Source organism: Bos mutus, chromosome X (assembly GCF_027580195.1).
Source record: "Bos mutus isolate GX-2022 chromosome X, NWIPB_WYAK_1.1, whole genome shotgun sequence".
NCBI lineage: Eukaryota > Metazoa > Chordata > Mammalia > Artiodactyla > Bovidae > Bos > Bos mutus.
In genome coordinates this window covers 33,934,630-33,948,694 of record NC_091646.1, presented here as the reverse complement: position 1 = coordinate 33,948,694, position 14,065 = coordinate 33,934,630, and the positions used below count along the sequence as shown (strand labels likewise).

The following is a 14,065-nucleotide window of genomic DNA, read 5'->3' as shown; positions in this document are numbered from 1 at the left end:
AGATCAAAGGGGCCCAGGCAGTGCCAACTACATTCTGGGCTTCACCAGAGCCAGGGAGCATGCTTGCATCCACCCACTGAAACGAACTGTCCTGCCTACACCAGCGCCCTGGGGCCCCACTCACAAGCTTGGGAGAAACAGTGCGAAACCCAGGAGCTGCCTCCTTCGCTCGGCACTGGGAAGCCCTTGAAAGAAGCGAGGAAAGACCACGGTTCTGCTTGGACACGAGTGACCAGCAGACGGATTTGTCAGGTTTTTTTTTTTTGTTGTTTGTTTTCTTCGTTTGTGTTTTTTTTTTTTCTTTTTTTTTGGTTTTTTAAAATTTCCCCTTGTCCTATGCTATGGTTATCAGAAATATTGTAATTAAGCAACAGGTATAATTTTAACAGGTCTTTGTGTGTGTGTGTGTGTGTGTGGAGCCACAAGCAAAATGAGTTTATAACTGTGCAATATACATATATATATATATAAAAATTCAACTGCTTTGTGTGTCTAGTCAGTGTATTTAAATAAAAGGGACAGGAGAGGGAAAAGCAAAACTAAAGAGCAAAACAAAAGCCCAGGAGAGAAAAGACCAAGCAGGTCTATGCGTATAGTCTAGAAGATACTGGATATAATCCGGGTCACCAGGAAGAACAGCTTTGTCACTTGACACACAGACACTGTGGGGAGAGGGACTATCAGTGGGCAGGAGCCAAACCTCGTGGCCTTTTCCCCTCACCGCTGAGCAGGACTCAAGGAGACAGGTGACCGAGGGGGTGGCCGGCAGAACCAAGGCAAGTTTCCCCAATGTTTGGAAACCCCCAGCTGAAGCCCCTTCCATGAGGGTTCTCTCCCCTGCCCTCCCTTGGCCCCAGGCCCCAAATGAGCGCAGAGCCAGGGACTGTCCTCAGGGGCACGCCACACCACAGGTAGACGCTGTGGAGGAGACATCACTTTCTCCTGCTTAGTGGCCTGGGCCCTAATTCGAACCAATTCTTCCTGACACCTCGGCATTTGGGGTAGGCTCGCTGGAGATGACAGAGGAGGAAGAACAGGTGAAGTCAGGTAGTGAGGAGGTTGCGTGCCTTCACAATTCTCTGCTGAGTGCCCCCCTTTCCCACCCGGAGCTGGGCTCCTGTAGCTTCGAGACAGGCAGGTCTCCCTGCAGGGACCGCTACCCGAGAGCCAGAGAAAGAGACAGAGAGATAGACTCTCCAGTGACCCAAGGGCTCCAAGGCGCAGACCCAGCAGTTTCAGGCTGGATTCCCCTTCACCTGCAGCACTGGCCACACAGCAGGCCAGGCTCCAAGTCCTCTTAGATCAGCCTTTTTTGGGCAAAAGCTTGCTCTTATTCACTCAGAAAATCAGGATGTAGTTTCTTGCTCAAGGTTTCCTAGGTCTTCCTTCTGCAATGTTGACAAGGGGCTTCAGTGTTCCCTTTTTTTCCCCTTGAACATGGAACTTTTAGACCCTGGGTGAGGCAGTATCCTAGCGAGCTCTGATAATTCCGCTATGTTTTCTAAAGATTGATACAGATTCAAAAAGAGAAAGAAGCAAAAACACTCAACAAACTCCTCCAGTAGAGCAGAGCACTGAGATAGGGCCCTTGCAGAGAGCAACTGAGAGCCGGAACACGTGGCGGGGCTGTCGGGCTCGAGAGCGGGGATTCCACTACGAGCCTGGCAACATGCCTGTGCCCCTAGCCCTCCCCAGGCACTGGCCAGTACTCAGGGGGTCAGTAGGCTGATGCCCACAGGGCTCTAGAGAGAACTCACTTCCCCGAGGTCTGGATGGTCTGGGCCACCCACATAGGCAACTCACATCAGAAAAACAATTTGGGGCCATGAACCCGCTAGAAATGGCTGCGCTGAGCTAGGGCTGATGCCTGTGACCTCCCCTGGCCTTGTTGGGCCTGGTAGGAACACTCTGGAGAGGAGGCACAGAGCTCAACTGCCAGGCTCCACGAGATCCAGGCTGCCATACCTGGTGGCTTCCCTTTACACCCTCTGTTCCCTCCTGGGCTCACGCCGCTTGTTAGAAGTTACTTCAAATCCAGAGGTCCTGTCAGCTAAGGAAACTGCTCTTCCACCAAAGATAGCAGCGTGCTTGTGGCTATTAAGTACCCTCCTTCATGATGGCCGTCACGGCAATGACAGGCAGGGAGGCAGGTGACAACCTGGTGCTGTTTCATGTCCCACCGCCACTGCTCGTGGCCTCTAGGCTGGCATACCACCACTGAGCAGACTGCTGCTAGCAATGGCATGGGGGCTCAGGAGAGAAGTCAGGTGCTGGCTGTGGCCGGCATGCCCAGGCCACCACTGTGGCTTCCACTGTCCAGGGAGCTGAGGGGAGTGGTGGGGGGGAGCAGGGCATTTCTGGGGGTCTCCTGTGCCTTTCGATAGGGACTACAGTGCAGAAGGGACATGTACTGGACCTTGCTGTGGCCCAGGGGCCACGCCTCACTGTGGTGTCAACACCAGCAACGACACGGGTTAGGACAGCCAAGTGACAGGCACAGGGCAAGGAGACCCAATGTGACAGACCTAGTCCCTTGGGTATCTGAAAGCTGTCTTATCAATTCCTGCCTTCTGGACACAGTCTATAAGGGATGCCCCCCGAATCTTCGCGGTCTTCAAGTACACACAGAATCAACATCACACTCCCCAACTGGGCCGGACATAGCTGGTGAGAATTCCAAGGCTAGGCCTGCCCTCCAACCTTCTGTCCACCTGTCTCCAGGACAAAGTGGTACAGGACCATCAGCGCCCCTGCCCAAAGGTGACTCGCTCATAATGCCTGTATCTGGGGGAGAGGGAATGTGGATCAAAGGGGGAGAAAACCCTAAGGTGCCACCTATAGCCTTGAAACTCTAGGGGCGGGAGCTGCGGAGCAAGGGGCCTGCAGGTCAGGCTGGGCAGAAAGGAAACGCCACTTGAGATTCGGTGTTCTCGACCACCACATCGGTCAGCCCCAAAATCAACTGTTACAGGTCAAAGGGGGGCATGGCAGGCCCAGCTCTCCTTGGCCCAGGACCAGATGGTGCCAAGCTGCTGGAGAGGTCAGCTTTGGAGACTGGTTCCAGGAGCCACGTTTTATGGATTTGGTTTAATTAACGCCTCAAAACCTGACCCAGGAAACCAGATGGCACCTCCATGACAAATGGGCTGGAGAGCGGGCTCATGTGGACAGGGGTCCTCTGAGAGTGCCAGGAGCCTTTTGTCCTTGGAGGAAGAGGGACCCCAACGAACATGCCCCCTCTTCCAACTCCCATCCCTTCCTGGGGGAGGACTCAGAAGTGAAGCCCAGCAGGTGGACAGCAGAGTGGGTTTGGTTGGGGGACTTGCTTTTGCAGCATCAAGAAATGGATACAAAAATGCTAGAAAGGGCAGCTACAACTCCACAAGCAGAACAGGGCAAACTCCCTTGCTTTTAACCGTTCTGGGAGAGAGAGACACAGTTTCATTTTTTTTTCTGAAGCTACTGATTGGAACTGTCAACTAGGGGTCCTGATCACTAAAGGACTGGCAAGGAAGTGCTAGATGGTTTCTAAGATGTTTCACTCCTTCATGGTTACACTGCAGTGAGGAAAGCTGGGGGATAGTAACTGAAATACACGAGACAACACGCACTTGACAGTTCATGGCAGCAGCTCACATGGGACGTGCTTGTGGGTGTTTCTGGAAGCATAAGACTGCTGTCTCGTTTGCTACTTTGATAAGGTACTTCTCAGTTGGACAGATTTAGATATAAGAGACATCTCTGTAAACACAGAAAAGGATATACCAATATGATGAAGATATGCAGCTAGATAAGGACTTCCTGAACAGAGGGTAAAAGCACGGGGTCTCGAATTGAAACTGACAAATGAACACCCCGCAACAAGCCCAAGCCTCGATGCCCCAACACCACAGCCCCTGGTGCTGATGGGGAAAAGCGTGAAGTACCAACCCCTTCCACCAGCCTCCAGCAAGCAAAGGCCGCACAGGGCCCAGCAGAGGAGAACTACTGCTCAGAGGAGTGGCAGGGGATATCTGCACTCATTTTGCCTGCTGCCCGGCCCAACTAACCCACCCTAGCCGGGTCCTGCACAGGCCAAGGTCAGGGCTTGGCCACTCCGTGACACTGGCAGGCCACAGCGGGTCTCTGTGCTGCCCTTGGCTCTGCAATCCCAATCTTGGTCCACTTCTCCTACCCACTGCCGTTGAGTGGGAAGGCTGAGGAGACCTGGGATCCAGGGTCTGACCGAAGGAGGAGACTCCTGGGAGAGCAAGATCTTGCCTCTCCCATGCCCCTCAGAGAGGCTGGGGTACTAGAGCTGGGTGGATTCAGCGGAGTCTGGGGCTTCCTCAGGGCTCAGAAATGGGTGGCAGGGGGAGCTGGGCTGGACGGCGGGAAGGCCAAGGGTGGGGGAGTTCTGGGGGCCTGAGCTGACCAGTGTCGGCTCGAAGTACGGTCGGGCACTGCGGCTGCCTGGAACAGAAGGGAGCAGTGAGGACGAGGGAGGAAGGGGAGAAATGAAAAGGCTGAAATGAAAGGAGACAGAAACCAAAGGAGAGGAGAGAAATCAATCAGGAAGTCCTTATAAATTGCAGCAAACACTTAGAGTTTCGGAGCTTCGTGGGAACCCTATGTGCTGAGCCCACTTGAAAACAAGCGCAGGTATATACAGATCCAGGTAGTTGTCAACACCGTCACGTCTAGTGGCCTGAGGGACAAAGGGTCGCCAAGTCAAGCCCGCTAGGTTGCTCGCAGAGCAGGTTTGTTTTGAAGTGGGAACATGAAGACTCAATAGTGCAAATAGTTCTAAGCTGTCCCTAAAGGAGTTGAGAATTGGAAAAGTTTTGGAAGAACATTTCCTCTGCCTTCCCCCTGGCCCCTGGCCCCATCTACTAAGGCTCGAACTAGTGGCCACAACTGCTCTGAGCAGCTAGGGATGCCTTCCGCCTGGCCTGCGGCACTCCGCTGGCTGCAGCCTGGGCCAGCCTGCTGGGGCCTCGGCCCATGGCCTTGGTGGCCTCTGTCTAGTGCTACCCGCTGGAGGCCGGCCCTGGGCCAATGTCGCCTCTGGCGCAGGCCAGTCGACACCCAGGGGGGCTCAAAGGATGCCTCCCTCCTAGCTGGGCCAGAACCGGGGCCGACAGGTGCTATGTCCCCATCCTGTGAAATGTCCTGGTCGATCTGGGGTTGGGGGGTGGTGGGAAGCCGTCTGTGTGCCCCCATGTGTGGGATCACACGGGCTGGAGCCACTGGCCGTCTCCACCATCTCTAAAGGATCCAACTGTCTCTCTTGCCTCGGACCTCCTGGTCCCGACGTGGGTGGGCATAAGGGGGACTGGAGGGTGGGGTGGTGGAGCTTGAGGCTGGGCGGGGTGTGGGGGGAGAGGAGAGCTGAGACTGGGGTACCGATGGCCCCCAAACCAGGAGTGTCTTCTCAAGTGCTCTCTGTCCCTAGTGACCACGTGGGGGGGACTGGGTGGGAGGGAGGTGCAGGCACACCCTAAGAAGCCTGGGCAACAGCTTGTCTGGTCAGTAGTATCTGCAGCAAGCCTTGTTGAAGGAGCCTAGTTTAGAAAAGTGCAAAGCTACTTCTGGCCCTGGTTAGGTCTTCAACCTGACTGTGCTTGTCGATAAGAAAAAAACATCCCCAATGCTCCAACTACTCCCACCCTGAAGCCACGAAACTCTAAGTTTACTGAAAGAAAAAAAAATATTTTTTATTTCAGTTAATCGGGAAGCTTTGTCAGAGCCCTACCCATAAGGAGAAGAGACAACAGCTGCCTTTATTCTTGTTGGTTTGCTTTGCAATCCGCTCTGCGTAAAGTCAGCTAACTCTCTCGGTCACGGGCGTCCGGCTGTCCACAGGCTCCTCTCTGTTTGGCCTTGGCATGGAGGATGAGACAATGTCTTTGCGCTCTCCCTCCCCTCGGTGTTTGTACTTTTCTGTGGCCGGGGCCGCGGTGGCGAGCGCGGGCTGAGTCTTAGCAGGCTCCTTGGGGCAGCCATCGCTCTCCAGCGAGCCTGCTCTCGGCATCTTCTCCTCTTTGCAGACGCTGCTGCTCAAGTCCTGGGGCTCAGGGGGGCTGGCAGGGTCCTCGGAGCTCTGGGGCTCGGGCGGGGGTGGGGGCGGGGGCAGGAGCAGCGGCGCGGGGGCCTTCGGGGGCTCCACGTGGTGGTGGTGGTGGTGGTGCTCCTTCTTGGGGGGCGAGGAGGCGCTGCCGCTGCGCCCCTTGGGACTGCTCTCCTTGCTTTTCCGCCCTGGGCTCTTGCAGGTCTTCAGTCCCTTCCCGCTCTTCTCGCCGAGCGTGGACACCAGCAGGGGCTTCACTACCTCCTTCACCTCAATGCTCACCGTCTCCCGGGTCTTGCGCTTCTTGATGGGGAGCACGGTCTCCTGAACGGACCGGATAGATGACTCCTTCACGGCTTTCTTTTTGGCCTCGGCAGTGGCGGCAGCAACCACACTGCCCGGCTTTCGGCCTCGTTTTTTGGGAATGGCCTGGGGGTCGGCCTCCGCTTTTCGCTTCCGGCCGGGGCGCTTGATGACCATGACCTGGGCTGAGGTGGTGGCCCCACCCCCTTCTGCCTTGCTGCCCGGCGCAGCTTGGAAAGGCATCTTGACGAGTAGCTTTCCAGGACTTTTCTCCAGAACCCTTTTCACTTGCACACCCTCTGACGCAGCTGCCTTGGGTCTCGTGGTGCCACTCCCTTTGGGGCGTCCCCGACCTCTGCCAGTTCCTGGAGCTTTGGGAGATTTGGGCTTCTTAGGTGGTTTCTGTTCTCGCCGGGAGGGGCTCCCTCTCCCGGTTACCGTGAAGTCAAAATCATTAGGGTCCAGGGAGGTGTCGCCTACCTTTTCGAAGTACGCAATCAACTCCACTTTAGAGCGAAAGGCTTTTCCCTGGGGACTGTGGGAACAAGCGGAGACACACAAAGAATGGTTAGAAGCTTCCAGAGCAATGCTGGAGGTGAGGCACAGGAGAAGGTGGGTGGTGAACCCTCTGACAGGAGGTGTTCTGCAACTGACATGCCCGATGATACAGCTCACCAAGAGGGACATTTAAGAGAAGCTGAGATGAGCTAAAACTAGGGAGCTGTGGTCCCACTTATACAGGAAGCAATCAGGTCGCCCAACAGCCATAGATGCCCATGTGGCCTGCTGTTACCTGGATGCCCCCGAGAGTTGCACTCCTCAGCCCCCTAAAGGGGTCTGGCCCAGGGACCCTGTCTACCTGCCAGACTGAACTCTCCAGGAATCAGTTTCCTCATTTGCCAGCAGGATGATGCTTTGCTCACCTTTATGTGAGTTACTGGAATTAAATGAGACTGTCTACGAGTGACTTTTCAAAACGGCTAACCTGTCTGGAATCATCTAAGGGGAACAAGTGAAATGAACGTAGTCACACTCATCCTCTAAAGATCTGGCTAGGAAGTGACTCTGTTTTAACAGGTAACACCTGACCACCAGCCCACAGCTGGACAAAGGCCAGAGGGACAGTGGGAAAGGCACTCTGAGCCCATCTGGGGCTCTCTCTAGGCTGTATCGGACAGCCGCCCTTTCCCAGCACGTCTCACACAACAGACTGAACCCTATGAATTCGTATTTCTCAGGGCTCATGAAGTATTGGCACAGAAGGACTCTCCCACAGAGGTTCCCAGGCTCTGAGGACAGCCCCTCTGCTGGCAACTCTGCGTCCCCAGTGCTATTCCTCCTCCAGACAAGGCCCTGATGGACATCTCCCTCAGGGCAGTGACCTCCCCAGGTGGCCATTCCAAGCATACCTGATCTCACCCACCAGCAGTGGTCACTACTGAAGACCCGACCGGAAGAGGGGTTATGCACACACACTTTCTTGATCCATGAGCCGCAAGGAGCTAACACTCCAAGGGGTCCCCATCAGTTTCTTAGCGATGGTCCCTGACTCCCCCACCCCCTGCCACCACTAGCCTTCCCTGCTCTGGAGAGACAGGAATCACCCTTACTTACTTGATCAAGTACACATCATACTTCCCAGCGGAGCGGCCAGATTTCCTTTGCTTAAGCTTTCGGGTCCAACCTTCCGGCAGAGTGGGGTCATCGTACATGGGGCCCCGATCACGAATGATGGAGCGCCGCTGCTTGGGGGATGCAGAAGCTTCTGGCACGGCTGGGGCCGAGCCTGACCCTTCTGAGGTCTCTGCTTTGCCGGCCTCTGCTGGCTCGGCAGAGTGGTGGGCTGCTGGCTGCAGGGGCTCATGCTTGCCCTCTTTGTCTTCTTTCTTATCCTTCTTCACCTTTTTGAACTTCAAAGGTTTGTCCTTCAGGCCCTGGAGATCCTGCTCTTCGGACTTTTCTTCCCTGAGTGTTAAACAAGGATGTCAGTATCACAGGGAACAAACTTTGTGAAGAAAAAAGTGGGCGCTGGCAGGTCTGGGGTGCCCCAACACAGGCAGGGCCCCAGGAGAGGGGCTGTCCTGCCAGCATCCCCCAGATTGAAATGCTCTTCCCCTTCACAGATGACTTGAGAGCCCAGGGCTGCTGACAGTGATGGCCCGCAGCACCCTACCGACACTGTGGTCACCCTGAAGCCCATCCCTAGCAGGCTTGCCCAGATGGCTTCTCGGTGTTACGAGCTAGGGCCTCTGGGTTGGACGGATGATGAGAGGCTCTCTCATCTTCTGGAGAGGGACCTACTCACCAAAATGGAAGGGGCTCCTCTTCCCCAGGGCCTAGCATGAGTGTTACTCTAAGCTTTTGTGTTTGGGGTTTTCTCAAACTGGTGTTCAATGAAAACCGCACAGTACACCTTGGTGATGGGAAGAGCCTAACACTGCCACTGGGGACGTGGTGCCGAGTGCAGTGCTGAGGAAAAACCTGCAGATTTGGAGTAAGCCACCCCAAGCCCAAATCATGATTTTTTTTTTGCCATTTCCAAACATGGATCTGCACAAGTGACTTCAACATCCTGTGCCTCAGTCTCCTCATCTTGACAATGGGTACCAACACCCTAGACAGAGAAGAGTCACAAAGGCACTGTCTAAACAGTGGGATGGGGCAGCCAGACACTACTGCCCAGGGTTCTCATGTGAGAAGAGGAGGAGTTCCCTGCTGGGGGAGTCTTTCTCACCAGACTCTCCTGACAACGCGGGGCTTTGGCACTGGGACGTGCCCAATTCCAGGGCGGGCGCCTCCCCATTCCTCCATGCTGACAGACCAGCTCCTCCCCTATGTGTGGGTCCCACCAGGTAGGGCCCCCTCCTTATCTCCTTGGACAATGGTTACTGTGGGGCTCCAGACTCTGGGATTAGAGTCTGGCCATGCTGCTCTCGTGGCTGGGCCAACAGGGTGAGAGCATCACCTGGGCCAGGGAGGCCCAGAAACCAGAACTGTGGGCTCAGAGCAGGTCACCTGCAAAGCCCTCTCTTAGAAGCTCACCCAGGAAAAGAGCCAGACTGATCTGTATTCCAGATCTGAGCCCCAGAGCCCCCAGGGCCCGTGACGCTCACAACAGCCCACCCCAAGTGACTTCCCTTGCTGGCCACGCCCTGGAGACCACCACCAAGGCACCATGGCCTGCCCTGGCCACAAGACTCGAATGACACGGCTCAGTCCCCAAAGGTGAGTTTGCATCAGGAACTCACAGGTTGGGCCTGGGGAGACGGGGCGTGGAAAGGGCACATCCCACCCTCCTACCTATCCTGGCTATCTCCAGCAGAGTTCGAGGGTAAGCCCAGGCTTAGCTCTGTGTCGGAAACCCAGACAGTCCCGGGCCACAGCAAAACGGGGCCCTGATGGCCAAGTCTGGCTTCTTCAGAGCCCTCATGTGCGTTTGTGGATACTGTAACTACGGTGAGCTTCGGCATGAACTACGCGCCCCAGGAATGCTCCTTAGGTACCAGCAAGGGTGTCAATGCCGTCTAGGGCCAGCCCTTCTAGAAATCTATGAAGAAGACATACCCACAGAAACACAAAACAACATTGTGCATTTGAGCATGATGCTATTGGCGATAGCATTCTTTTTAGTGGCCCAAGACTGCGGCCAAGCCAGACAGCCACCACCTGAGACCTACTGGGCCAACACTGACACGTGCGCACCATGGAGAGCCAGGTAGCCTGAACCCCAGGGTGGGACCCCCAGGAAGGGGTCCATGGTAGGCCACCCTCCAGGGGAGAAACGGAGGACACTTCAGGAAGCAGAGGGCAGAAATGCACAGAACTAGTCCAGCACGGGGTAGGTGGGACTGAGGTGAGTAATGGCACAGAGCCAGAACTCGCCAGGTGTGTGGACCAGAATTTCATTTTCTGAATCACGTAAAAGTTGACATAACCAAAAAGAAAATCAAGACAGAAGGGAAGAGACTAGAACACACCTAGCATCCATGGAGGGGAAGGAGGCTGGCTCAGGTCCTAGGGCAGCCTGTGCTGGGGAAAGTGAAGGTCCAAAAGCATGAACTGCTTAGATTTCAGAGAAGAAAAGAACCCGCTTGGCGATGTCGGGGGAAAAGGAGGGAAAGACAGAAAGTGAGGGAGGGTCTCAAGGATCTTATGGGGAAGAAGGTTCTGGGCAGCAGGGAGGCCTCAAGCGGGGGTGGGTCATGGAGCTGTGTTGGGTTTGATTCTGGGTGTGATGGGATTCCTTCAGCTGCAATGTGGAGAGTGACCTGCGGGAGACCCCAGAGGGCAGCAGGTGGCCTGGGGGACTCTGAGGCCTGCTGGACTCCACACCACAGCAGCCTTGCAGAAGCATCACCTTGATGATCTGGGGCAGGGAATGGCGATTCCTCAGGGAGCAATGCCCAGGGCAGGGCAGACTGCTCCAGGGGCTCTTGAGGCACAGTCCCAGGTGAGGGTAGTGGGGACTCGGGACGTGACCAGGAGGTGGAGCAACACAGCTGGCCAGTGTGGGGACAAGTGCCACCAACTGAGGACAGGGAAACCTGGGCCAGCAGCAGGGTGGAGCGACAGCCAGCCCTGTGAGGAGGAACTGCAGGAGCAGCTAACACCGCATTATAAGCAGTCTCCACCTCAACACAAAGGAACAACTAAAAAGAAGCTCAAGGAGGGGAGGAGAGAATTCTTTGGCTACCAAGTGGGGAGACCCCTGTGCCCAGACTGCAACTTGGCCTACACGAATTGTGTGGGCTTTGAAAGATTTTTATTACAATCACACAGACATAACATAAAACCTGCCCTTTCACCTAAGTGATCGATAAATGAGTTTTTAATAGCACCAAAGATGGGAATAAGACAGCCTTTAACTATCTATGACGTCCTGGCTCTTTCAAATTGAAATTACTTGAAGCCGCTATGAAAATATGGTGATTTTCAATTCTGTGGACTGATGGGCACAGAGGTGGTTTGGTACTTTGATTTTCTGACTGCTACTGAAATCAAATAAAAGCCCACAAAGAAGCCTGGAAGTCATTCTGCTGGGTGTGAAGTGGAGGCAAAAAGGGTGCCAAACAGGTAATCCAAGTGAGTTACCCCTGGCTCAGTTGCCTGCTCGGTGGCAGGGTAACCTCAAGGAGGGAGGCCAGGCAAATACTCGAGGCTCCCCAGCAGGAGGGTTACGGGGTTTGTTAAAACACAGTTTCAAAGAAACCAAACAGCCCTCTCTTCATCCCCCCTTTTGTCAGACTGTGTATCTCTGTGTGCATGCGCGCGCACACACACACTGCCCCGGAGAGGACCATGAGAACTGAGTACCTAGTTCTTAAGTTAATCCATTTGAGACTTGCGGGTATCCACCTGATCAACTCTTCAGTGTTACAGGTCAAAAGAAAAGCAGAGATAACCAGACAAGGTCACCTGTCTGAGGTCACATCTGAGATGACATGTGCTCGTCGATGGCCCTTGCCTGAAGCCAGCCTCAGTTCTGGGTGGGGACACCAGGGTAGAACCAGACTCACTCTCTAGGCTTGAAGCTCCCCGTTTGGGGAAGTGCATGAGGGGAGGCAGCCAAGGGTGACCCTGTCCTCTGTCCCAGGCACAGAGGAAGGCCAGACACAGCAGGTCTTCAGGGCTGACGACGAGTGCTCTGGGCAGGGCAGACCAGGTGGGCCTGGTTGACCCCAGCAACAGCTCTAACGCCCCTCCCTGGAGGAATGAATGAGTTGGGGTAAGCCTCGTGTGTCACCCTGGCTCTCGACTTCTGAGAGGCCTTTCCTGATCCCCGCACTGCCCCAGAGAGCACACATGTCCTCTTTCCTGTCATCCCCTCCCTCAGGAACCGTGTCCAAGGGACGATGACACCCTCTGCCCATCAGCTTCAAGGAGGCAGCCAGGACATGCCGACTATGGGTGCCTGGGCCCTGGGGTTGGCAGAAGAGGGTGCCGGAGTGGCCACTGAGGGCCCAGGAAAGCCAAGAATGATGCCTACAGTGACGGAGAGTGTGTGGCCACAGAGGATGGTCATGCTGGGGGAGCAGGTCCATGGATCGGCTCCCTGCAGTGAGGCAGAGAAACCTGCAGAGACTCCTCTGGCTGAAACTACCAAAATTGCCGGACTGAACAACTTCCAGAAGATGCTATAGAAGACAGTGCTTACAAAGGTTGACCGATACTCACAAACTGGCCAGAGACTAAGGAATACGCAAGCTAAAGAGACCAGGAAGGGAGGGAGGGAGTCCTGTTTGGCGAGGACTCCAGCAGGCACCCTACGGCCGACCAGCAGAGGAGCCAGAGACAGGGAAAAGCGGTGACAGCAGCGTCTCCTGAGGCCTGAGGAAAGGCCTGGAAACAGAGGGGCATTCCACGTAGCGGCAGGCGTGGACTCTTCATAATGGGCTGCAGCTTGGGCAGAAAAAGGGCCAGTGACTGAAGACATGGGCCACCCAGGAGTGCCACGCCAGCCTGGACTGGCTCACTCATCTGAAGGCAGCCGGGGAGGTGATGCTGAAGTCCTTGAGGGCTCCAACTGCCCCAAATGGATGCTCGGAGCAGAGTCAGCCTTCAGGCCTCAGGAGGGTGATGGCATGCCTGCTCGGGGCGCAGGGGCAGCATGTCTGCAGAGGCAGAGGTGATGGCAACATGACTGGAAACTGTGCTGCCCGACACCAAGATTTCAAAGCTGTTTCACCCAAGCTGTCTCACAATTAAAGAGGATGCCTTTACTTCACGTGAATATATTAAGAAAAAAGGCTAGAAACCTTGCAGAAGTGCCTTGTTTTAGTGGCTCAAAGCACTGCAACGTTTTCAATAGCATTATGCTCTAGATGGTACAGCTACAAGTGTGAAAGAAAGTGTTGACATGTTTCCCTGTGTTTAAAAAAAAAGAAAATCACTGCCAAAGGCAGCCTTGCCCAGGACCCAGCTTTTAATATCAACAGACAAACTAACCTGTGCAATGCAGGGAAGGAGGCACCAATCTGGGGGTCATGGCAAAAACCAGTCAGCTGATGTTGATGCCACTTGCAAATGCCAACAGAGCCTTCACTGAGCCCTGGTGCTTCTTTAACCACAATGGTTACTGGTTTTGTGAGCTCTGATTACCAAATCACACAGGTCTCTCATGGTCTACCCCGATCCAGTTTTTCCCATAACAACTTCTGTTTTTCAATGTGTGATTAGCAAAACACATGATTTGGGGAGGAAATGACATATCACATTGAAGCAGAAAGACTACACAAATCTTAAACGTCTACAAAGACTGAAAGAAGACTCTTGTGTAAATAAAATCATTTGCTAATTACGCTCATGAAACAAAAAACATTACATCAAATCCTTGCTTTGATCTAGCAAAGGAAAAAGAGTTGCAGGAATCTTGACTTCAGTCCAAATCACTGTATCCCAAGGGGTCTGATGGCGAGAACTGACTGTATTTTCCTAATGAAAGGAACCTCCAGTAATCATGCGGGAGGCAGCCTTGGGATGCAGTACCAGGCACTCTTTGGATCCAAGGCTCCTGTGAATTTCAGGGGTGTGATCGCTGACATCTGGCACTTGCACTAATCAGACTATGGACACTCAGGTGGGACTACTCAACCCCCAAGGATTTCAGATTAAAGACAGACAGACCACAAAACCAGGTGAAGGCTGCAGCTGAAAAGGTATTCTTCCCTTGAAGTGGAATCAGGCTCCCCCAGAGTGAGCTCTAGGACACTTCCA

At 54.4% G+C, this 14,065-nt stretch overlaps 1 protein-coding gene across 1 annotated transcript in view; it reads right to left on the bottom strand.

Annotated features, from left to right (window-relative positions):
• Positions 1-2,781: 2,781 nt before the first annotated feature.
• Positions 2,782-14,065, bottom strand: part of MECP2 (methyl-CpG binding protein 2) — a 55,272-nt gene continuing 43,988 nt past the window's right edge. Inside the window, exons 2-3 of the mRNA XM_070366115.1 lie at positions 7,967-8,317; positions 2,782-6,887 (exon numbers count right to left, since the gene is read on the bottom strand). Of these exons, the coding sequence (XP_070222216.1) occupies positions 5,804-6,887; positions 7,967-8,317 (1,435 nt within the window). The 3' untranslated portion in view covers positions 2,782-5,803. The remainder of the gene's footprint in view (positions 6,888-7,966; positions 8,318-14,065) is intronic.